Source organism: Marmota flaviventris, chromosome X (genome assembly GCF_047511675.1).
Source record: "Marmota flaviventris isolate mMarFla1 chromosome X, mMarFla1.hap1, whole genome shotgun sequence".
Taxonomy (NCBI): Eukaryota; Metazoa; Chordata; class Mammalia; order Rodentia; family Sciuridae; genus Marmota; species Marmota flaviventris.
Genome location: NC_092518.1, coordinates 118,590,882 through 118,616,579, shown reverse-complemented (window position 1 = coordinate 118,616,579; position 25,698 = coordinate 118,590,882). Strand labels below are relative to the sequence as shown.

Sequence of the window (25,698 nt, the reverse complement as noted above, 5' to 3'; positions counted from 1 at the left end):
CCGAGAGGCAGAGAGAAAGAGACTGAGGAGCCAAAATATAAACCCCAAAGACACATCCCCAGTGACCTCTCTCCTCTAGCCTTATGCTACCTGCCTATAGTTACTACCTAGTTAGTCCATTCAAATTATTAATCTATAAAATGGATGGATTAATCCATGAGTTAGGTTTCAGATCTCCTAATCTATTTCATCTCTGAACATTCCTGCATTAACCCAGGTACTTTCAGGGGACAACTCTTATCTAAATCACAGCAGCATATAAATGTAAAGAGAACCATCAATCATGGTTTGTGGATCCCTAGTGAGTTTGATGTGATTGGAACCTCTTAGGTAGAAATACCAAGCTGGTATTTGGGGTTGTGGACATTGTGCTCAGGAGATGGGGTCACTACCAGAGTTGTTGTTGTTACTATTATTATTATTATTTTACTTTTTAACTGCTTTATTAACTTTAAATTTTTCCATGCAAATGGGTAAAACTCTACTGCTAGCAGAAACTTAGGCTGGGTGCAAAGGCAATCTTCATCAGAAGCTGGCAATGTAAGACCCACTTGACACATGGAAATAACAAGGTTCACAGCAAACAGGAAATGGAAAATACAAGGAAAAGGAAAACAGGGGGAATCACAGTATTAATCTCATGGAAAATTGCAGAAGTCAAGGCATAAGGCAAAATTCATTATGATGGTCATGGTGATTAGAGAGCTCCCCCTTAAGAATACCAAGACAATTTCTCAACTACAGTTCCCTAAGTTTTCTCCTGATTTCTCTCATCTCCTTCATGAACATTTCCATAGCATCTCCATCTCCTCCCATCCCATCATTGATCTGCCTATTGGGTATGGCCCATCGAAAATTAGGGGCAAGTTGGCAGGCCTGTCCCCATCTATTGTTTCCTGCAGGCTGGTAGCCTTTACCTCCTCCCAAAGGGTGGTCTTCCTCTCCATTTTGCACAGGCTGCTCCATTTCTTTGTTTTCCTGGGCCTATCCTTGCCTTCTCCCCCTCCTCTGGATTCTCACCGCCAGGTGCGCTGCTGCGACACTGGGCCCCACAGACCTGCTCTGCTTTCCCTGGGCCCGATGCCAGCCCACCATGCACAGGGCAGCGGGGAGCTGGTAGCTAGACATGAGTGACCACTACCAGAGTTATTTGGGAGGTCCCTTAGTAGACACTTGGGTTGAAAGAGAAGACACTAAGTGACAGGAGTGTTAAATGAAAAGAGGGCCAGGGTAGGTCAGACCTTGGAGAATGCTTGTATTTCAGTAAAGAGGAATGGAAAGGGTTGGGCAGAGGTAGGTGAGAAAATTGCTTTGTCTTAGAAGCTGCAGGAACAGAGTTTGAGAAAGAAAAAGTATAATCACGGGTAAAAGGTGCCAAGAAGATTAGCAGGAAGAGCCTGGGAAAGGCTCGCTCTGTTCAGTAATTGACAGGTCTTTTTCCATTGTAGGAGAATAAAAGAATGAAGCAGTGCCTGGAAGAAGAATTGAAGTCAAGAAGGGATCTAGAAAAACTGGTCCGGAGGCTGTTGAAGCAAACAGATGAGTGCATTCGAGCTGAATCCAGTAGCAAGACCCCGATTCTTCCATAACCATCACTGTGCGGCTGGGCATTGTGCTTTTGGTGCATCTTCAAATGTCTGGCTGAATGATTTGACTCATTTTGCTCACTTCTATGGCTTCTGTTTTGTGTTTGAGTCTCTGTGTGTATATGTGTGAGTGTGCTCAGGTATATGTGTGTGTGAGTCTGTGTGTTTGGGTGTTTGCTGTTGATCGATTATTGGTTGATTGGTTTTTCTTTTCAATGGGAAAAAGCAGAAGGTGGTGGTAGAAGTGGCCCCAGCATCTTCTTCTTTCAATAAGAAGAGAAAAGCTAATGTAGGCAAATGGCTTCAGTGTTCTTCAGATGGCCTTCATTTCGCAGTGCCTCTGCAATAGCCATTGCCCTCTGGTCATGCTTGTTGGGTTGACTGTTTTCATAAAGTAGCTGGCCATGGAGTAATAATTATGAACCCAGGTTTCCCTTTTCACTTCCTGTGCTCAGCTGCTCCTCAGTACTTGATTTACTGAAGGCAATCTTCCTGAGCTATGAGTAGAGTAGGGATCTACCCGACTATTCCTAGACTGTCATATGCCACCCTTCAATCACACTATTTAAAACTATTGCCCTATGTTGTCTACAAGACCAAGAAAACTATAGTACCCTGATATTTTTTGTGCTGGTGTACATTTTAACTAGGTGGAGCAGAAGCTCTGGTCATTCATGCCAACACCAAATCAAGCAGCAAATTACATTAGGCAATCCTCCTTCAGCTGCAGAGTTGACCAGCTCTTCCTAGTGCATGATGGGGTTCCCTCCTCCAAGCCTTCTGCCTAGTGTGTAAGTTCTATATTTCTTCTGTGCTTTTAGCCAACCATATTGAGTGCTGTGTAAACTAGTATGTATGTGCTTTGCTTACTTTTTAAAAAAATGAACTTAGAATGTGAGTGGTTATTTGACATTGCATATTCAAACTGCAACCTCTCATTCTTTGAAAGAATCTACATTGAGAATGTATTGTGCCATAATAGACATGTCACTCACTTTATTGCTTTCCCCTTTACACCATGAGAAGTTGTAATAATCATTAGCCTCTTTTGAGTAGGACTGTAAGCATTATTTGCAGAAATGTGAAGTTGGTCCAGTTTGTATATCCAGAATGAAAGGCTCCTCTAGTAGCTCTGTTGGTTCCTAGTGATGCTGATTATTTGAAACTGATTTACTCAAGTTACTTATTGAATCAGACCATTGATTTTGTAAGTATCCCAGAAATTAGAATTGTGAGAAACCAGGTTTAGAAGAGAGTCACAAAAGAACAGTGCACATCCAAATTCAACTCAATTCAATGTCTATCCAAGACTATAGGACAGAGTAATGCAGCCCACTCCTCCTTCCCACCTAGACAGGGGACATTTGGACAGATGGGGAAGGTTACTGGAAAGAAAGGCAAACGGTCAATAGGTTGATAAAAGTTGTCCTGCACAGATACATTTGATGGATTCCTAATAAATGTGCGATTTGCAAATGTTTAAAAATCAAACTTGGAACTTGAATCCCTCAGCTTGCTGAGGAGCCCTTTTGCTTTCTGGCACTGAGAGTCTCAGGGTTCCATAGCTTTATGGTACAGGGCTTCTGTGTGTCTGCTGCATGGCAGAAATTACAGCATCCACAATCCAACATCAGCCAATCACACACAGACATCTTCGGAAGGTGAATAGTGAATATTTCCAAGAATGGTTATTGTTCGGTTTTTAAGCACAGAAGTTTAGATATGACATCTTTCACCTCAAAATTAAAACAATAACAACACAGATCTTCACATCTGCCCTGTCTGCGTTAGTTAACAGCTTGCAATAAATGTGCAAAGTATATCCATAGGAAACGTTTTTGTGACTATAAAATATTTTAGTTGATTGCTTAAGATATTGAAAGATCTTTATTTTAAAGTGATATGTACATATGCATGTTTTGGGGACTTGGCCCTTCTGATGAGAGGCCCTTGGTACTCTGGGTAATGAAGCTTGTGCAGAGAGCTGTCCGTGCTCATACACTAAACAATAATATAAAGGAAATGAAGCCATGTTAACCTGAGAGAAGTGTCTTCATAGCTGTGTTGTTTACAATACTCTATAAATGGGTTCTTGTTCCTCTGTAACTAAACTGCTGCCTTTAGAGGCCTCTCAGTTTCTTCTCTGTCATGTCCCTTCTTACACAAGCGCAAATTTTCTAACTTGTTTTTAGTTTAAAAACTTTTAAAATTGACATTTTCCATAAAGAAGAATAAACAGTGCTTTATAACATAAGTGACTTGTTTCTATTTTTTCTAGGTGGAATGAAGAAAGATTTCTTTTTTTTCACTTTTAATTGTTTAAAGTTTCATTTTATTTTTAATTGAAAAATAATTGTATGTACTTATGGGTATAGTATGGTGTTTCTATATACATACATACATACATACATACATTGTGGTAGATCATATCAGCTAACAAACATGTCTCTTGCCTCAAATAGTCATCATAGCTTTGTGGTGAGAACATTTATAAATTCTCTCTTAACTATTTTGAAATACATCATAAATTATCATTAGCTATAGTCAGCGTGTTTTACAATGGTCTCGTATACTCATTCCTCCTAACTAAAACTTTGTACACTTTGATGAGCATTTCCTCATTTCCCCACCCCCACCCCAGCCTCTGGAAACCACCATTCTATTCTCTACTTCTGAGAGTTTCACTTGAAATTTTTATTGGTGTACATTAATTGTACAGAGTAATGGATTCCATTGCAGCATATTCATACATGCAAATAATCTGATCAATTTCACTCCTTAATACCTCTCCTTGCCTTCCCTCTTCCCTCCCCTGATCCTCTTCCTCTGTCCATGATTTCCTTCTACTTTTCACAAGAGATTTCTTTTTTACCCTCTAGCTTCCATATATGAGAGAAAATATATGACCCTTGTTTTTCTGAGTCTGGCTTATATCACTTAACATAATTCTCTCCAGTTCCATCTGTTTTCTTGCAAATGACATAATTTTGTTCTATTTTATAAAACTCCTTTAGTTCCTTTGGATAAACACTGAGAAGTGGTATGGCTATGGTTGTTCCATGTTTAGTTTTTTGAGGAACCTCTGTACTATTTCCATGGTAGCTGGACTGATTTATAGTATCACCTTCCTCCCACACATGCTTGCCAGCATGTATATATATATATATATATATATATATATATATATATATATATATATATACACATACACACACATATACATACATACATATTGGGGGAGGGTATCAGGAATTGAATCCAGGGGCATTTTACCACTGAGCCACATCCCCAGCCTCTTTTATATTTTATTTAGAGACAGGGTCTCACTAAGTGGCTTAGTGTCTCGCTAAGTTGCTGAGGCTGGCTTTGAACTTGTGATCCTCCTGCCTACCTATTGTCTACCAAGCCACTGGGATTATAGGCATGTGTCACCACACCTAGCTTTGTTATTTGTATTTTTTTTACTTTATTTATTTTCTATTTTTTTCTAATTAGTTATACATGACAGCAGAATGTATTTTGTTTCATTGTATACAAATGGAACACAACTTTTCATTTCTCTGGTTGTAAGCGATGCGGAGTCGCACCATTTGTGCAATCATACATATATTTAGGATAATAATTTCTATCTCATTCCACCATCTTACCTACCCCCATGCTCCCTCCCCTCCCCTCTCTCCTTTGCCCCATCTCAGTTCCTTCATTCTTCCCATACCCCCTCCCCCCCATTATGGATCAGCATCCACTTATCAGAAAGAACATTTGGTCTTTTTTTTTAGGGGATTGGCTTACTATGCTTAGCATGATATTCTCTAACTCCATCCATTTACTTGAAAATGCCATAATTTTATTCTATTTTAATGCTAAGTAATATTCCATTGAGTATATATACCACAGTTTCTTTATCCATTCATCTACTGAAGGGCATCTAGATTGGTTCTATAATTTAGCTATTGTGAATTGAGCTGCTATAAACATTGATGTGGCTGCATTACTATAGTATGCTGATTTTAAATCCTTTGGGTATAGACCATGGAATGGGATAGCTGTCTTGAATGGTGGTTCCATTCCAAGTTTTCTAAGGAATCTCCATACTGCTTTCCAGATTGGTTGCATCAATTTGTAGTCCCACCAGCAATGTGTGAGTATGCCTTTTTTTAAAAAAAATTTCTTGTTTAGTTGTAGGTGAACACAATGCCTTTATTTTATTTATTGTTATTTTTTTTAATGTGGTGCTGAGGATCGAACCCAGTGCCTCACATGTACAAGGCAAGTGTTCTACCACTGAACTACAACCACAGCCCTATATGAGTGTACCTTTCCCCCCACATTCCCACCAACACTTATTGTTGCCTGTATTCATGATGATTGCCATTCTGACTGGACTGAGATGAAATCTTAGAGTATTTTTGATTTTCATTTCTCTAATTGCTACAGATGTTGAACATTTTTTTCATATACTTGTTGATCGATTGTATATCTTCTGAGAAGTGTCTATTGAGTTTCTTAGTCCATTTATTGATTGGGTTTTTTTTTTGGTGTTAAGTTTTTTGAGTTCTTTATATATCCTAGAGATTAGTGCTCTATCTGGTGTGCATGTAGTAAAGAAGTTCTCCCACTCTGTGGGCTCTCTCTTCACGCTATTGATCATTTCCTTTGTTGAGAAGAAGCTTTTTAGTTAGAATCCATCCTATTTATTGATTCTTACACTTGATCTTAGCCAAAAGGCCGAGAAGCGATTGATTCTTGATTTTTTTTTTTTCTTGTGTTTTAGGAGTCTGGTGAAGGAAGTCAGGACCTAATCCGACATGATGAAGATTTGGGCCTACTTTTTGTTCTATTAGGCACTGTTATTTTTATTCTTGATGGCTGCTATTCTTAGTGGAATGAGATGGAATCTCAGTATAATGTTGATTTGCATTTCCCTGATAAGCTGAACATTTTTTTCATATAATTGTTAGCCAAATGTACCTCTTCTTTTTTTTAAAGCAAGAGACAGAACCATCTTTATTTACTTCTCCTTTTTTATTAGTGCATTATAGTTTTACAAAATAGTGGGTTCATTGGATACATTTGTATAAATACATAATTTGGTAAATTTAATTGCTCAGTACCTCCTCTTTCCCTTCCTTCTTCCCTCCCTCTTAATTCCCATCCTCTACTCTGCTGATCTCCATTCTGTTCTTGTGAAAATCACCCTTTTGTCCTTTATTTATCTCTAGTTTATATATATATATATATATATATATATATATATATATATATATATATATATATATATCACAGTTTCTTTATCCATTCATCTACTGAAGGGCATATGACAGAAAATATATGAACCTTGATTTTCTGAGTCTGGCTTATTTCACTTAATATGATGTTCATATTGATGCCACCCCATTTATTGATTCTCATAGTTTGATTCTTTTATATTGCATATAAAGTGAGTTCATGCCATATCTGTCTTTCTGTGCCTGGCTTATTTTACATAGCATAATGTCCTCAAGGTTCATCCATGTTGTCATAAATGACAGCATTTCTTTCTTTTTAAGTATGAATAGTATTCCATTGTGTGTATGTGTATCATATTATCCTTTCATCTGTTGATGGAAACCTACGTTGGTTTCACAACTTGGCTACTATGTATAGTGCTGCAGTAAATACAGGAGTGCAAATAGCTCTTTGACATTCTAATTTCATTTCCTTTGGAAATGGTGAGAAGGAATATAGATGGTTTTTAGTTTGGGGGTAGAGTTATTTGCTAGTCCAGTCTCATTGGGACCCCCTAGCCAATCTCTATCTTTTCTACTCAGGGAAGTTTCTATTTCATGGCATGTATTATCTCTGTAAAGTAGGGAGCAAATATCATCTGCCCATGAATTTGAACTTTTCTTAACTTCCCTACCTCTATTATTTTGGCCCCAAATTATAAACTATTTGTACCTCTTCTCATCATTTCCCTTTTAATACTAAAAAAGGATACATTTATTTTCCTGTTCAAGCTTATCCCTTGATCTTTAGTCTTGTCCTTGTCTATCTTTATATTTTATATGACTTTTTTGATCAGTGAGATCCTTTATTTTGTCCACAGTCAAAGGCTAGTGTCATCTGTCAGGAAGAAAACATTTGTTCTACCTAAAGATAGATGAGCTGTGTAGGATCCCTTGCTATCCACCATCCATTCCTATCCCTTTTTTATTTATCCTCCTGGAAACAAAGGCCAAAAAGTACATTTCTGAGAATTCCTTGCAGCTATATTTCTGGATAAAATGAGGATTCTGATGCATTTTAAGTTCTGCCAATGAGATTTGGAGTACTTAAATTAGGCAGGAGCTCTCTTCTTGGAGCATGGTGGCCTGTAGGCAGTTCTAAATACATGTTTGTGGCTTCTGTATTCCACATTCCGATATGTCTACTAAACCTTTGTGGGTGAGAGGCTATGTGACAGCATTCATGGGCAGTAGTAGCAGCAGTAGCTTCATGACATTTGGATTCCAACTGCAGTGGGATGAACTTGAAGCCGTTAGATCACTGGAAGTCCCTTGATTCCTACTTCTATAGCCCTAGGTTTTGGTAGACACCTAATAGCCTTTCTGTCTGATACACCTTCAGTGGTTAACCTTTCTTATTCTGAACCAATAGATATAGAATTGTACCTCTCATGTGCTAGGCACTGTACTGTGTTTTATATTAAGTTCATGTAAGCCTCCCAACAACCATATGATGTTATCTACCATTATCTCCATCTTACAAATGAACAGAGGCACAGAGATGTTGAACAATATGCTAGTACGTGGTGGAGCTGGGATTTAATTTCCTGAGCTATCTGCCTCTTGGACTCCATCTACCTCTTTCTACCACATTTCCTCCTCTGCACTTGACACCTGTTAAGGCTTCTATCTTAGCTATCTACCCTTGTAAGGTCAATGATGAGCCTTATTTATTATTGACTCTTTTTAGTTATATATGATGATAGGATTCATTTTGACATAATTATAAAAGCATGGAATATAACAATGAGCTCTTAATTGACAAATTCAGATGATTGCCTGCTAATACCTATCTTGACCTCTCTAGAGTATTCAACCCTGCTTTCTCAATAGAGCTCTTTTTCCTTTGTTTTTGTCATCCTTCACTTCCTTGTCCTTCATTCAATCTTTCTGGTCACTCCTCTATCTTCTTTGCTGTACCCATATCCTTTGCCTGTCCCCTGAATATTGCTGATCCTTAACATTCTTTTTCACTCTCTAGCCTCTTCCTAAAGTAGTCCTAATATTTCATTTATAAAAATGCAATGATTTCCACATCTATACATTTTTTTTTCATTCTGACCTTTCTCTTGAGCTCTGGACCCATGGATGCAGCTACCATTTCAGGTTGTATGTCTGTATCACCTCAAAGCTAAAATGTGCAAAACTTTCAGATGAGGAGACAAGGGATGAGAGGAGGCAAAAAGATTTGCATATGGTTATAACGTTGGTAAATAGCAGAACCTCAGTTAAGGCTATATCTGCTAGGCTCCAGAATTAATCTCCACACTACAATGAATATTTCTTTTTTTTTTTAAATGGGCATGTGGTTCACAAAAAAGAGCATAACTAAAATTATAATTAGTTCCATGTTTCTGTGTCTCAAAGGGCCTTAGGTTGCTTGAGAGACCTAAGGTAGCACAGGTCCCAACACAGTGGTATCAGACTCTGTAGAAATAGTCAAATATGGTTCAAAATGGGTTCTCTCCTGAAGCCCAAGTGTTTATGTGTTGTTTTCTGTAAGTGGGGTGCCCTGTACTGACAGCTTGCTACACACCCTATTTGCATTTTATAGTCATTTGTTTCCCATCAAACAACAAACACTCTAATATTTTTACTTTGTTAATTTTTTGTTTATCTAGAAATAAAAATTTTTAGGAATTTCAACCATTCCTTCTTCATCTTAAGATGGAATACGTAAGTAACATGTTTATAAAACTGGAACTAAATTAGATAACTTACTATAGGTAGGTCAGAAATGTACTCAAATTCTTGTCATTTATTAGAACAACTACTAAAGTGTTCAAGTGAAGTTTGGAGCAAGCATCATGTACTTTTTTCAGACTACAATGAAATTATAACAAAGATAAATTATCTATTTTTATACACAGTTTAGTTCTAATTTGTCTTCTACTCCAGGGACACATTTTTATTATTTAGATATTTTTGATATAATGAGTATTTTGTAAATTTTGCTTCAACTAACACACAGAACTATTTCCTGGACTCTTGGGTCATAAGCAGCTGCATTTATTCACTCATTTATGCCTTCATGCAACAAAAAAGGGGCCAATTCTATGCTGAACATTGTGGTAGACAATGATGTTACCATGGCGAAGAGGACAAGGTCTTGGTCCTCAAGAATCTCACAGCACAGTAGGGAAAATCCCAACCACATTAAGTGCCATGAGGCACTTGTTAACTGCAGCATGCATTTGGGGAATGAAATGGGTCTTACATCTGGAGACTTAGAGGTGATGGTAGAAGATATGATAAGTTAATTATTTTTGTCTTCATGCTTAGGTCAATAAGAATCAGGAGAGTGGTAAAATCATAACTGTGTTTAACAGCACTCTGGCTGTGTATGGAGAATGGATGAGAAGGGTCAAGAAGTCTCGGAGGCTACTTTACTATTCCAGAAGAGAAATAATGATAATTTAGGCTGGACTAGTGACAGAAGAAATAGAAGTAAAAAGTAAGGAGATAGGGGTGTAGTTTGGTGGTAGTTGGCTGTGCCTAGAATATCTCCATCCCCAGGAGAAAAAAAGAACTAAGAAATAGGGTTGATGAGTATAAGCAGGCAGAATTGCACATGGGGAATGAGGACATTGAGAGATAGTTAAGCCAGGTTTCTGGATTAGACAGAGTAGAGGAAGATGCCACTCACTGGAGTGAGCAACTGTGAAAGTGGATCCTATCAAGTGGAGGGCAAGATCAAGAGTTCCATTTGGATTAGGTTTAAGGCTTGGGCCTACCATTTGGAGATGGAGGCAAATTCAAGAGGATAGGTAAAAACTAAAAGTACTACATTAGAAGCATGAAAGTGGTAATTAAAACCATGAACCCGGGGAGATGGCTCATGGTAAGTATATAGGACATAAAGAAAAGAAGGTGATGGATGGGATCAAGATGTCCTCCTGATGAAATAGTTTGAGAGGCTGAAGGCAGTTATCTATATGAGACTGAAGCTTAGGGAAAAGGTCTGGGTTGGTACTACAGGAGATAACATTTAGAGGGCAGTAGAAACCATGGGAGAAAATGAGCCTAGAAAATGTAGTGTTTTGTATCAATAACATTACTTTTGATAATAGATATTGTTAGGAACTTGGTTACTACAGGTAGAAATAATCTTGAAGTTAATGATTCCCAAGGAAGAAGAAAACAGGGTGAAATGCAGGGGTGATGTTTAAATGAAAAGAGGTCATGATTGTAAAGTATAAAAAAAAAAAAGTCTGCCTATGTGGACATGAATTCCCTTCTGATGAACCTATTGGTATGGTTTGGATATGAAGTGTTTCCCCAAGAGCTCATGAGTTAGAAACATATATGATGTCCCATGTAACCATGTTCAGAGGTTAAATGGTTAGATTATGAGAGCTGAAACCTCATTGGTGGATTATTCAATTCAGTGGATTAACAATTTGAACTATTGGGTGGTAAGTGGGGTGGGAGTGGCTGGAGGAAATAGGTCATGTGGAATGTGGTTATTTGATAGCCTTTTAAAATTTGTTCTAATTAATAATACATGACAGTAGAATGCATTTTGGCAATTCTACAGTGGGCACTCACCTACTGTAAGGGAGAGAGAGCTGGGACCTGTGTATTGTGTCCTTCTCTTTTAACTGGGTCAGGTCCTTCCCTCAGGTAGTCTTGGAATCCTGGCCTTCCTAAGGAAGGCCCATACCTGTAAGGTTATCATAGTCAGGGTCTCCTCAGCTGCCCCACTTCCTTCAGTCCTCTCATGCAAAGGTTAACAGGGTAGAAAGATCTTTGCTTCTGGAGGATAAGAAAGCACTGTGGACCCATACACAGTGAGCTCCCGAATCAACATCACCCTTGTTCATATCAAAGTTCTCCCGTTGGAGAAAGTATACAAGCCACGTACATTGGTCTGGCATATCAGCCTTGTTTTGGGTACTCATACTGCAAGCTCTTCAGAGTCACCCTGTCCAGACAGGACTGTGCTAGCCACAGGGCTGAAGAGCAGGGGTGGTGGCCAAGAGTGGATGCCATACTTCTGCTTCTTCCTCTTTCTTATTTCTACAGTAATAGTTTTTTAGATGGACAGATGATGTTTGTCTTAAAAAGCACTCTATCAGTAAAGATGAAGATGCCACTCTCTTTTTCTTACATGAACAATTCCCTGATTAGAGGCAACTAGAAATGACTTTATTGGACTCAGTGGAAGACTATGGGGCCAATAAACCCACAGGGTATCCTGTTTCCATTTCCTCTTGTCTAAGATGGAACAACCTAGACAGCTGTTAAAATGATAGGCTACTGCTTCTCATTTAAGGCCCTCCCTCCAGTTTTGCTTATCTGTGATTAAGTTTTTTAAATGTCAATCTCCTTTAACCTTTTCATTCAAGCTGGAGATAAAGACCCAGATTGCTTTTCACCGAATAGGCCTCTTTGTCATCCATTGAAGAATTGAAGGTAATGACAAACTTTGGAGAGTATGTTGTCACCAAGACATTTTGTTGTGTTCCAAGCTTGAGAACTAAGTTTATGAGAGTAGTACAAAGGTTGGCAAAATCCCCTTCAAATATTTCCTTCCTCTTCCCCCAACCTGGCTGTGAGTTTTAGGTACTAAACAATAACAATAATGTTAAGGGATCTTTATTATTCAAAAAATAAATAACAAGATAATGACAAATTCACTCTGGAAACAAAGGATACCATAGGGAGACAAAATAGATTTTCTTTAAATACAGTCATTTCATGATGAGAAGAGGGCAGGCTTGGAGCTGATTTCTCTGTTGCCGCCTCTCATCTCAGTGCTGCAGATAGGGACAGGGTAGAAATAAGGCAGCTGATTACTAACAGCCTGACTCTGTGTGTGTGTGTGTGTGTGTGTGTGTGTGTGTGTGTGTGTGTGTGGTGAAGTGAGAAAGACAGGGAGGGATGGAGATTGAGAAAGAATGAATGAGTGTTAGGGTAGTAGTGGGGTAGGGTTTCTCAGTTCTCCACAATGGTAGACTTTCTAGAACCTGGCCTCCTCCATCAGAGCCTCAGGGACCCAGAGTCAACCACACATGAGTGTGAGCTGAGGCTCCTCATTTCCCTTCCGCATCTTCACTAGTAAATCAAATACATTATCCACTGAAAGACACGCACATAAATAAACAAAACTGAACTTGGCTAATAATCTGCTGTTTACTCAGATTTCTATCTGTGCATAATGACCTCGTCTTTTCATGGGAGTCTCTGGGTGTCTGCATCAGTGGGGTTGCTGCTTCAGAATATAAGCTCTTATGGAGCAGGGTCTGTTAGGGTGTTGCCCATCCTGTAATTCGCTTGTTACAGACCTATATGCCTTGGGGTGCATAATAAATATTTCTCCATGAGGAGGATCCTAGGGTTATAAATAGGCAGTTCAACAGGGGGTGGTCTCAACTGCTTTGCTGTGTTATGAAGACTGCCACTGTCAGCTTGACCACAGCCTAGGAGGTTGCACTGTTCAGAGTTTGAGTAAGCCAAAAGACGTGAAGCCGGTCCCATGGCTCACTTGGCTTGGATCAGTCACGTTGACAAACAGTGAAGCACCTGATTGCAATTCAAATACTCCTCCCAAATGAGTGGACTGTTGGCCGCAAGGTTTGGAGGAACTGTGGCTGGTTGCCGCCCTCAGTAAGATTCTCTCGGATTCACTTGAGGACTTCAGACAGAGGCTGACTATAAATGGAGCTTGACTCAAAGCTTCCCGGTTGGAACAGAAGGTAACTTGGGTGTAGACATAATAGAGTCCTTCTCTTTTAACAGTCAGCTGTTTCCCATTTTCAAGGGTTACCAAGTTGTTGCTCATGGTGTAATATCCTTTTTTGGCCCACTGTAGCACTGAAAAAAGAGGAGAAAATTCTGGTTAAGGGGAAGCAAGAGCATGGTTCACATTCTAACTGGAAATAGCTTTGTGTAGGAATGGATTCTCAAGGCTCCTTCCAGCCCTCAGAGTTATGGAGGAATTGTGGATAACAAATTAGCATGGGCTTTAGAGTCAGAGCTGGATTTCAGTGCTAGCTTTTTTCAACCTTTGACAAGTCACTTAATCTCCCTGAGCCTCAGTTCCTCACTGGCAATATGGAGCTGATATTAAAACAAACACATTTCAGAAACTTGTGGAGATTAAATAAAGTAACAGTTCACAGTGAGTTTCCTTGTCTTTTTAGTTCTTAAAAGCCAATTTTCCCTTGGATTTAAGAAAGTGCAAGTGGTTTCAAAATTCACATCATGAATTATGCATACCAAATTATTCAGACAAAATCATTGCTAATATTAACATGGATACCTTGCTTGCCTTGAATTTCATAAAGTCAAAGAGCTGTTACCCTACCTAGCTCTGCCTTAGCTCAGAGAAAAGCCCCTGTTTCTTCCTAGCTGATCATGTAGCAAAACCGACCTGCCTCCCACAGCAAGGACTAAAATTAGGCAAGGAAGTATGAAAATAAACTGTGTGTTCATTTTACTATGTGCGTTTTGATCTCCCATTGTAGTGGGCGCCACCAACTTGAAAGTGCCTGTATTCTTGTGGCTAAGCCAGAGTACCCACCAACCATGTGCCATTTTCTCTGCTGAGATGTTGAGTGGGTTCAAAGTAGTATATGTGCCCAACTTCAAATCTCAGCTCCCACAGAGAGCTAGATTGGCTAACAGGAGGTGGGGGTTGAGGAGAAGAGAAAGTATTGATGCATTTGCTTTCTTGAGCATTTGTTTTAAAAGTCCTATTCAGTGGTCTTAGGTCTATCAGGACACTAGACTCTATCTTTAAGACTCATCCTTAGGGGCTGAGGCTCAGTGGTAGAGCACTTGCCTAGCATGTATGAGGCACTGGGTTCAATCCTCAGCACCACATATAAACATATAAAATAAAGATCCATTGACAACTAAACAATATTAAAAAAAGACTCATCCTCAGGTAAGAGAGAGGTATACTGAAATGCCTGACATTTTTAGGTCCCCCCCCAACAAAAAAACTTTGGAAATTATGCTTCCCATATGATGTTTTCACTTTGGGACCATTCAGAAAAAGGGACAGGTTCTCTATCTTTTATTCCATTTTGTTCACTTTGTTAATTCTTTATTTTAGTTCTTGCTGTAAGATGTAAGTCAAGTCTACAGCAGCGTGACTGGGTAGGAATGAGAAACTGGAGATTGGGATGGAGAGGGATGTTATTGTCTTCCCATTTGACCCCCTGCAGAACTACTTTATACAGACTTTAAGATATTGTAGGACTGATATCAGTCATGAGCCTTTGGGGAGAGTCTGAATTCCATGAAATATATCCAAGAGCAAAAATTTAGGTACAGGTGGACAAAGACTAGTAGGAGTTGATTTTAAGAGGTTTCTCTGTTGCTGTCATGTAATCCAAAAGAGAAGGTGTCATGTGAATGGCTTCCATGGGCATAACAATGTAGTTACAATGTAGTTGTGATGTTCTCCATTAAGTGTATTTTCTGAGAAAGGGACATCTGATAGAATTATTAACTATTATAGGAATAACTGATATTAATTAGGGACTTTATGTCACTCTTTTGACATCTAAATCACAATGAGGTAAGCTAAGTAGTGGCACCTTTCAGTGGTATAGCATAATTTGACAGCATAACTTTCTCCCACATTAGCTGATTTGATACTCAAAGTCACCCTGTCAAGTAGGTAAGGCAGGAAACTGCTGCATAGTTAAAGGAACTTGCCTGACGCCACTCACCACTAAGTGGTGGTCATGGTTCTTGAATCCCATTGTTCAAAAGCTCTCTATCAGGTGCTTTTATTTCCATACCATGATCCATGATAACCATGTATGTGTTATGTCCACTGAGAAGCCCAAGCTGCCTCAGCAATAAGACAGTGTCTTCCTCTCTTTCTTTCAGTCTCTGTTTCTGTCACATGCGTGCTCACACGTGTGAGTGCTCTCTCTCTCTTTAGAACTCCATTCCAGAGCAATCTGCTGAAATTTTCAAAGACTGCTCTGATGCTTTTGCTTTTATGTAGATGGGGGATTTTATGCTAGCGTACGTGTTTCCATCATTTATCAGATGCGACACATTCTCTAACAGCAGCTTTTGCAAGGTACAGATTTGGGAAAAAATCTAAGGGCTAGAATGATGGCAGAACATATATGGAAATAAAATCATTCAGAGTTGAAAAGATCACAGTATGTCGTCTGTTGTTACTTCATTGGAAAATCTAACGTCTTGGCACCTATTGATCTTTACAGAATGATTTTACCTTTAATTTCCCTGAGGTTGGCCCCAGTGAGGCTGGGGTTAATCATATAGGGATTGACAGAAGACAGAAAAGACCCCCTGAGGCCCATTTACACATAGTGAAGAGGGGTTAGGAGGAGGGATGCTCCCAGGCAGGAGGTCACTACATGCCATCTCTTCTATGCTGTCAGAATAATAGTCCCTCCACCCAGTAATTCATCACTTAGAATCAGCCATTGAGCAAGAACATAATGAGAACATGGGGACTGCTTCCCATCTCCCTTTGTCCCTCTAAGTCCCATCTGTGCATTTGAGCTCACTTTGAAGACAAAGGACAGCATTTGAGGTGTATGGGTAGGTTTGTAAATTGGGCCCCAGAGGAAGAGGGGAGCCTCATCATTAGGCTGCATTGCTTCTATATCCCAGCTTTCCCCCTTGAGTGGCTGGTGCTCAGATGCTATGGGACTTACCAGATGCTGTTTTACTGGCCTCACTTACAACATGTACAGCAATTTGTGGATTCTGATCACCTGAAATGAAACCAAAAGCAAACTGTCAGGCCAAGAAAATATGAAACTGCTCATAGGACTATATGGTGCAGTTTCTACAAGTGTGTCACAGAGACTATGCTAAAATAGGTTATAAAAAAGAATGATTATGTGGTCTGAAATTCTTCCCACTGAAGGAAAAGTTGGTTTCTAATATCAATAATTAAACTAGAAATTTTTCACTGATCCCATTCTCCTAATAGTTGTTCAGTACTCAATTCCAATTGACACAGACTTAAAGAGGCTAAAATACTTTCTTCATTAAGCCTAATTTGAATCTTGCTTTTAGGAACAACTCTCACACATTGGGGGTTTCAGTGGGTCCCAAAGTTGTGTCTGCAGACTTTGCTAGTAAGATGCTTATTGAGTCTGATTTGGTCAAGAAACTGGCTAAACTATTGGATTTTTCTCTGTTTCTCATGTAGAAAGGCTTGCTCCTTAATTAGATGTGCTGGTCTCGAAAGTACAAAGGCTGTCTGGAAGTTTCTTTTTTTCCAGTTATATGTGTGGTGCTAGGCACTTTGAAGGTACCCTGTAAATGATGACATCAAACTGCATGACCTGAAAGGCCAGTTTGGTTAAGTTTATGATTTTCCTGAAGACTACAAGGCAGCATCCACATGAACTGTTTTCTCAAATTTCACTATAATTAACATACAACATGGTACCACTCAACCTATCTTGTAGTCATTCTGAGGATGAAACTTCCATGGGAATCAGATGACTCTTTAGCATACCAACCAATGGTTAAGGCTCTGAGTACTCTTTTTGTGTCAGAAAATAGTATCTATATCTCTATTTATATGCATTTCTTCATGTGTTTTAGATTTGCACAAGCTATAGCATTTTAGTCACCAACTTTGTGATATACTAGTCTCTCTGACGTTACTCTCTCCTGCTTCAGTTGCTCAAGTCATGTCAGGTATTATTGTGCTGCTTTTGGGGTGCTATAGTCTAAAAGGAACATGTAAAAGTGGGTGTTTCCAGAAAAGGAGGTAACTAGGAGAGGAAAAAGCCTAGAAACTGTTGTCAGAGGAATACTAGAAGACACAGAGTATTTTAAACCAGAAAATAAAAAACACAATCAAAGTACAGGGGCCATATTTGTTGTCTTCCATATCTAGACAGTTGGTTAGTTTAGCCCCAAAGAGCAGAACTGGGTTCAGTGAGTGGAAACTACTGGAAAAAAATTCAACTCAAGAGGATGAAAGGCTTCTGTTGAGTAGTATATTAAACTTACCACAATTATTAGAGCTGTTCAGAGGTAGACCAGGCCATCTTATGAGGTAGAAGTTACCTCATACCTAGGCATGTTTGAACAGGGACCTGATAGTGTCCCCCTTTATTTTTTACTAAAAGAGATTTATATTCTGGGGATTGTGCTAGATTTGAGAACCATCATGGTCCTTTCCTAACCCTAGATGTTCAGGATACTCTGAGTTAAAGCATAGGACAAAAATTAGAATGCTGTCACACTATCATTTTTGGATCCTAGAAGCTCTACTGGCTACTGTCCCCGATGAAAAAAAATTGTTATCATTGGGTGATCGATGCCGCCTTTACCAATTGATGGCTTTCTTGTCATCTCATCCTCTGAAGTTGGTACCAGGATGTATGGTTTTTGAATTAAGAAATTGAATATAATGGGATTTTTCATATTTAGTAGTCACGATTAAAGGAACATACACACCAAGCCTTTCCAAATCAGAGGGACCAGAGAAAGTACCCATTTGTAAATGGTATTTCTGTTTTATTTCCAGGGCTAAAACTTTCCTGATTCATCACTGGGTTGTTCAATATGATCAGCCTCAAACTTCCTTTTACTTTTCAAGTGTTCATCAAAATTGGTAAAAAGCAGCTTACCTTTTTGCATTTCAACACTTTCTTTCTTCTTTTCCTCTTTGTTTAACATTATATCCTAAAAGAAGAATCATTGCAAAAGGTTATTTTGACAGGAACTTTGCTACAGGATTTTAGAAATATCATTGATTTGGTATCCGTCATTACTTTGTAGTCTGTTTCTGGTGAGGATTATCATATAGACAAAGATGCTGTCATTAATTCTATCATACCAATTGGGAGCCCATGGCTCTGACAGATGGGTTCACAAGGCCAGAAATCCCAGGGGAGAATCTGGAAACAAAATCCAGGCCTTATTATCTCCATTCCAGTGCTCTCTCTATACCAGAGGCTGTGGTACTGAGCCTCCCTATGACCCCGACCTCCCTGGCTTTGACAGATATTGACAAATAATGCTGAATGGAGAGCTGATTCTACCCTGGGAACTTGTATATGGTATATTTTTTAACATAAAGCATAGTGTATATCTATTAGGATAAAATTGGCCTGAAATCTCATAGGAAAAGATAATAAATTTAACCTTAAGACAAAAATTCCAGAATATGAAAAGACCTTCAGACATTTTAAATTTTGTTATTCTTGTCAATGGGCTTAAGAGATTCTCTCGGTGGTCATCCTATATGGAGTGTATTTATTTTGAATTTATTTGAATTTGTATTTATTAGGAAAACAGGTCATCTCCTAATGCTGCTTTGTTCAAAGGCAGATAAAACACTTAACAGATTTATTTTCACCACAAACTGAAGGGATATTAGAGGTTCTTAAGAAGCTAAAAACAACTGCCGTTGACATTGGTTGAAAGATGATCAAGGCCATTTCTGCCATTTTAAAGAGACTGAACAAAAGGCCTGGGGGGCTTAACTGGCTGATTGGAGGTCACCCAAAGAGTCCAAGGCTTAAACCAAGAGTAGAAACACATTCGCAGGCCTGGCTTGATTTGTTCCATTATTCTATATTAGGAACACAAGTGGGAAGATAATAGTATTTTCCCATCTTCTGATAGTCAAAGTCTTGTGCTTCCTCCCATCCCTGAAATCAATTGCATACAGAGCCCTCCCTTTGCATCCCTCCCTGAGAAGGAATTTGTGTTGCTCCTGTTGACTGTTTAGCTGTGGGCTCAGCTCAGTTGCCAGATGTGAGGGCTAAGTCACAGAGCCCCAAGGAGAACCTGAGTCTCAAAACTCTCACAGGGGCCGCAGGCCTTCAACTTTCCATTTGAGCTGAAGTGGGGCCTGGTGAAAATGCGGCAACAGGAAAATGTTTGCGAGATAACAAGTAAACAAATGACTATTTAGTGTCTTTTAAAAAACTAGAGTGTGATGATCAAGGTTGAGATACTTTTAGGCTAGATGTTTGCATTGGTGTCAGGACTTGGCCAAGATGAAAATGTGAAGTCAGCAAAGTTTGTCTTTTATGCACCCGGCCTTGCCTTTTCGTGAACTTTCCCCAGCCACACTCCCCAGAGCCTCCCTCTCTCTCTCTCTCTCTCTCTCTCTCACTCTCGCTCTCGCTCTCTCTCTCGCTCTCGCTCTCTTTTTGCTTCTCTCACCATTTGAACAGAAAGACTTTTTAAAGTTGATTTTCAGAAAATCTAGGAATAGTTATTTCTCTCTTAATTAGAACTCTATGTGGCACATATGGACAGGTTGCCCTTTAACTTGAAAACAAAATGATTTGACTCTTTCAAAGGCATCTCAGGGATTATGTGAAGACAATCATTGAATAGAACATTCTAGCAGGGAGCGAGACAGGTAGTTTTTATGTGAAATTTCTCTTTTCGAAATGATGCCTTCATTTAGCCCTGAGCCCTGAATCCCATTTTCCTCCCAAAGTGACAGCATGGTTACCTGCCTCAGGTGATAATGAGTTCCTTGTCAGTAGGTATGTTAAAATAAAGATGGGGTGATCACTTGGTAGGGGTAGTAGAGAAAGACTGATTTTTTCCTTCCCCTTTTTGCAGTGCTACAGATTGAACCCAGGGCCTTGTACATGCTAGGCAAGTGCTCTACCAGTGAGCTACATCCCCACCCCTTTAAAAATTATTTTATTATTTTTTAGTTTTAAGACAAGGTCTTTGCTAAGTTGCTGAGACTGGCCTGGAACTTGTGATCCTCCCACATTAGCCCTCTAAATTTCTGGGATTATGGCCCAGTGGATCTGATAATTTCTAAGACTCTGTTAAGCCCTATGACTCAAAGCCCTAAAATTTAAGCTTGTTGCTCTGGACAAGCCAGATTATAGCCTGGAAAGAAAGCCTGCTACCATTAGATGAGAAAACACAAATCCTATCTGAGGTTATTCTGTAGTTGGACTGTTGGATTAAAAAGAGTCCAAAATATTTTGGGGGTGAGAAATTTGGGGGAATTGGTATTTGAAAAGAGGTCAGGCATTGGAGGAGGATTGGGCAGTTGAAGGACTTTGTCAGATGGCTTTGATCAGGGTTCCATACCTGCTACATTTCAGACAAGGGACCTCCTGGGTCACAAAAAGGAGGAGGTCACTGGTTGACTTGCCTGAAAAGGTCTATCTTTTTAAAATACAAAACTTGGAGCTGTTACTTTTTTTCATATATGCATAAACAGAGAGATCAAACCAACTGTTTTCCTTACACCTATCCGGTAGTTGATTTTGGAAGTTTTACAATTCTGATCTGAAATAAGGACACGAGGAATTGGCAGTTCATCTGTAAAACTCTCCATAAGAGAGAGAAGGAAAAAACCAACAAACTGTTCTCACTGCCATTGGAAGGGACTGAGGGCTAATCATATTATTACAGACTGTCAGAGCTGGTAGTGCCCTTGCAGATAATCTGAGCCTTCTCATGTTATACATCAGAAAACAGAGGCCCAGAGAGGTGAAGTCATTAGCTCAAGCACATAGCCTTGGATTATGCTATTTGGATAATTAATCATTTTTTAAATGTGGTTTTATTTACATTTAAATTTGCAATACTTCCCAATACTCTTTGCTAGAAACCTCCAAGAACTGGACAAACCCCAAATTTCCCAATCTGGTTAGTCTTACAGATAAAGGGTTGGAAGTTTCATTTAAAACCTAGTGTAGCTCACTGGTACAGCAGTTGCGTAGCACATGTGAGGCACCAGGTTCCATCCTCAGTACCACATAAAAAAATAAATAAATAAATAAAATAAAGGTATTGTGTCCATCTATACCTATTATTTTTTTAATTTCCATAAAACCTAGTGTAAAGAACCTGAAACTCAGCTACAGATTTGAGCCACATTTTGATCCCCGTAGGTGACTCAGGAATAAGCTCTTCGAGTTTTCACCATTGGGTTAAATTATACATTGGTGACAGTACAGGAGGACAAGAATAAATTCTGAAGTCCCTTACTCCCTTATTCAATTACACATTATCTGCATGTGAGAACAAATTCCTGTTGGTTTATTCAGGTATCCACTCAATCTGACACAGGGCTGTCCTCAATGTGGTGTGCTGCCTCCTGGACATGACCCCTAAGTGAGCTGAAGGCCAAGGGCACTTGACTCAGTGTTCAGAGAGGGAAATGGGCAGAGAGAATTCCTGATGGTCTGTTTCAGGAAAAAGAGCCATTTGATATCATGTCTGTGATGACCAAAGTAATATAAAAATTCTAGAAGTTCTTATTTTAGGTACCCATTATTGGGCATATCACTAGTGGGTGGCTAATAGCCTTTTGTGTTAAAAGGCTTCAAACCTTCTCTGCCTCTGGCCATGATTGGCTCTACTGGACTGACTTTGTGAGCAAGTGGTATGTTATGAAGTCTGGTTTGATTGGCATGGAAATATGTTTGCTAGGTAGGTAGATATGTTTGTTAGTACCTGGAAGTCCTTCATGGGATAAGTACTAGGGACTGCATCTGTCAGGAATCCCTACTACTCCTGGTGTAAGCAACATATTCACTTGTGACCTGCCAACATGGCAGCTGCCAATGGTTATTGCTTTCCTGGAAAATGGGGAACAGACTATGGTGCCCCAGTGGGAAAACATCAAGGTTTGGGTGGGGAGATACAGAAATGCAAAAAATAGAACTTGGTGTACTTCTTCATCATTTTTTCTCAGTGGCATCAACATGTGTGAGTTACTGAGGATGCATGAATGTGCCCACAAGTATATTTTCCCCAGAGAGAGCCTTTTTGTTTTTATCAAGCAAGAATGTACCCATTTCCACCTTTTTTTTTTCAGTACTGGAGATTGAATTCAGGGGCACTTGACCACTGAGCCACATCCCCAGCCCTATTTTGTATTTTATTTAGAGATAGGGAGGGTCTCACTGAGTTGCTTAGTGCCTTACTAAAATTGCTGAGGCTGACTTTGAACTTGCAATCCTCCTGCCTCAGCCTCCCAAGCTGCTGGGATTACAGGCATATGCCACTGTGCCTGGCATCCAACTTTGCTTTTTTTTAACTTTTTAAAAATATTTTTTTTAGTTATAGTTGGACACAATACCTTTATTTTATTTATTTATTTTTATGTGGTGCTGAGGATCAAACCCAGTGCCTCACACATGCTAGGTGAGCGCTCTACTGCTGAGCCACAACCCCAGCCCATCCAACTTTCCTTTTTAATGTAGGATTTTGGCTTAATTTTTGCTTTTTTTTCATACACACATTCTTATCCATGCAAGTATGTATATATTTTTACATATGTATGTGTATATGTGCATGTGTAGGTATAACAAATCTTCAAACTTTCACATTGTCAGATTTCAGTTTCCCAACCTAACAAATATAGTAAAACTTTTAAATGACTTTTACCAATAACTGAGTGCATTACCTTGACAAAGCCTTCAAATTGACTTCGGATTTCCTCACAGTTCAGCAAGGATAAAGATCCATCTCCTTTGTTGCATCTCTGTATCGTTTTCATGAATACAAAATCCTCATGAAGATTCCTTTCATCTTCTATCTGTTTTGAAATAACAAGGAGATGAGAAATGTCATTCATTAGAAGAATACAGCTAACAATGCCTGCTTCCACATTCAGTTCCATCATACCAACAAGAGGACGTTGAGAAAGCTTAAGTGGGGAAGATTATAAATTATTATGTCAGATCATTGCCTTTGGTATTTGCCATTTAAAAATCTGCAAAATCCAGCAATTAAGAAAGCATATTATCTGAAACTGTAGGTAGAATCACAGCTATTCTAATGAACTGTCATTACAAAGTGTATATTTTTCAAAGTACCATAGTTATAATATTGTATAATTGTCATATTTCCCATCAGTCTATAAAATAGTTTTCTGCTGGGCTAATTTACCCACTTTATTTTATTGTTCATGAAGAAGTGCTTTCGAAAGAAGTTAATTTGTGATGTGAGTCAATTTTACTTTGATTCTAATTACAATTTTCTTCCTTCATAACTTCAATATTTGCAGAAAATATTTGCATTTTTAAAGAAATTGTTTTTAATCCCCAAAGTTAACAAGATATTTTGTTTTCCAATGTTATAGTAATTAAATGTATAGAATTCACTTGTGTCATCAACTAATCCTATAGCATTATCTTGTTTTAGGAGCAGATTTTTAAGATTCAGAACAAGATCGAAAGCTGGGCTTATAATCCCAGCCACTCTGGAGGCTGAGGCAGGAGGATCACAAGTTTGAAGCCAGCCTGGGCAACTTAGAGAGAACCTGTCTCAAAATAAAAATAAAAAGGACTGGGGGGGGCAGCTCAGTGGTAAAGTGTCCCTGGGTTCAATCTCCAGCATGAAAACAAACAAACAAATAAAACCCAAGTTAACCAGCAGCTTTGGGGGTCACTAAGAGCACACCTGAATGTTATGGTACATTTAAGTCTACCCAGGTCAGTATTTCTCCTTTAAGAGCTAGGCCTATGTCCAGACATTTGATTGACAGAATCTACCAGACCAAACACAAACAAACGAGCAAGCAGACCTAGAACCCATCTTTTTTTTCAGCAGTGAAATCTACAATTTGAGTTTTGTAGTAGATTGCCTCAGCCCTCACTACCTCACCTTTTACTGATAGAGAAGTCTGTGACCTTAATTCTAGATCTGCATTCCAAGAGAGGACAGTCAAGGATCCCTGAGAAACTGCAGTCACCTAGGTGCTGTCTAGCCACAGTTGCTACCTCCAGACTTTTAGGAACAACCAGATAATTGATTCATTTTCTCCTAGTCACACTATGATTGGTGTTTTATCAATAGAGCCAATAAGTGGACAAATACATGGAAACAGGAAAACTCCTGTTATCTTTTCCTGAGAATGCAAAACTTCGTGCTAATTTTACTCTTTTCTTCTGTTCCTATATGTCCAACTGTTTAAGAAGGTAAAACACCTCAGAGGGAAACTGAGCAGCTTGCAACTACAACTGGAGTTTGAAGCATCGTACAGAGAACACCATTTTTGCTTTAAAAAAAAAAAACCCTGCCAATTTAAGCACTTTTCCATGTCTGTGCTAATCTGCAGCACTTTGACTTTTCAGATCAAATTGATTCTCTCCTCCCCTAGATGGAAGTTTAAAAGAAAAAAGTTGTCTCTATCAGAAAAAAATAATTTACTTTTCAAATAAAACTTTAGCAAATAATTATAGCTATGCCCACGTAGAACTTACTATGTGCAAGGCAACTGTTCTAAGCTCTTTACAAGGTTGGACTCATTTGATCTATGAGATGGGTACCATTCGCATTTCTATTTCTCAGGCATGGAAACTGAGGCATAGAAATGTAAAGTAATTTATCCATGATCACAGAGCTGGTAGGGACAGAGCCAAGATTGGAAACCAGGCAATCTGGGTCCAGATCCAATATCTTAACCAGAGGTAAGAACATGACACTTGACTGAATAGACAACAAACATGCCACAAGGCCAGTAATCAGCTTGGTTTTCTACCATCGACAATCATTTGGTTAGAACTAAAACCAAGCAACCCACAGATCAATAAGAGTTTGACTTAGTTAATAAAGGCTCATGGTTCATCTTACCTTGTCCAACCTTCTATGAAGATACACAGCAAAAAGTGCCGATCCAATCATCTGGGTGATAAGAAAAACAGTAAGTAAACACATAAAAATTTTCATGCTGACAGGCAGTCCAGTGGCCACAGATCGGGGAGTAGGTTGGCTGTACGTTTCGATCATGCTGGGTTAAAATTGAAATGATATCTTCTGACCAAAAAGGTGGCAGAGGCAGCATGAGAAGACTGTCAAAGTGGCCACCTTACTCAGGATTAGTTAAGAGCGCACAATCGTTGCAACCCACACTTCCTGGAAAAAGTGCTTCGTAGTCT

At 39.1% G+C, this 25,698-nt stretch overlaps 2 protein-coding genes and 1 pseudogene across 7 annotated transcripts in view; 1 reads left to right on the top strand and 2 right to left on the bottom strand.

The window, feature by feature from the left end:
- Arhgef6 (Rac/Cdc42 guanine nucleotide exchange factor 6) overlaps positions 1-3,840 on the top strand; it is a 113,802-nt gene extending 109,962 nt beyond the window's left edge. For all 6 annotated transcript variants that reach the window (XM_071606677.1, XM_071606676.1, XM_027940163.2 and 3 more), the window contains one exon: positions 1,449-3,840. In XM_071606677.1, coding sequence (XP_071462778.1) covers positions 1,449-1,589 — 141 coding nt within the window. In that variant the 3' untranslated portion in view covers positions 1,590-3,840. The remainder of the gene's footprint in view (positions 1-1,448) is intronic.
- LOC114096622 (protein BEX3-like) lies at positions 599-975 on the bottom strand (annotated as a pseudogene).
- An 8,595-nt stretch (positions 3,841-12,435) lies between the features above and the next one.
- Positions 12,436-25,654, bottom strand: Cd40lg (CD40 ligand). The gene is made up of 5 exons (XM_027940195.2): positions 25,394-25,654; positions 23,223-23,354; positions 18,448-18,502; positions 16,507-16,566; positions 12,436-13,669 (listed from the first exon to the last, which is right to left on the bottom strand). The coding sequence occupies exons 1-5, from the start codon at positions 25,547-25,549 to the stop codon at positions 13,293-13,295; spliced, it is 780 nt and encodes a 259-aa protein (XP_027795996.1). The 5' UTR covers positions 25,550-25,654; the 3' UTR covers positions 12,436-13,292.
- Positions 25,655-25,698: the final 44 nt, after the last annotated feature.

Bases quoted from the DNA above. Each gene is read 5' to 3' on its own strand.
- Cd40lg (XM_027940195.2), bottom strand. From the start codon at position 25,549: ATGATCGAAACGTACAGCCAACCTACTCCCCGATCTGTGGCCACTGGA. The intron at 18,503-23,222 runs GTAATGCACTCA...TTCTTCTTTTAG, and splicing joins AATTTGAAGGCTTTGTCAAG to GATATAATGTTAAACAAAGA. The intron at 13,670-16,506 runs GTAAGTCCCATA...CTCTTTTTTCAG, and splicing joins GGCCAGTAAAACAGCATCTG to TGCTACAGTGGGCCAAAAAA.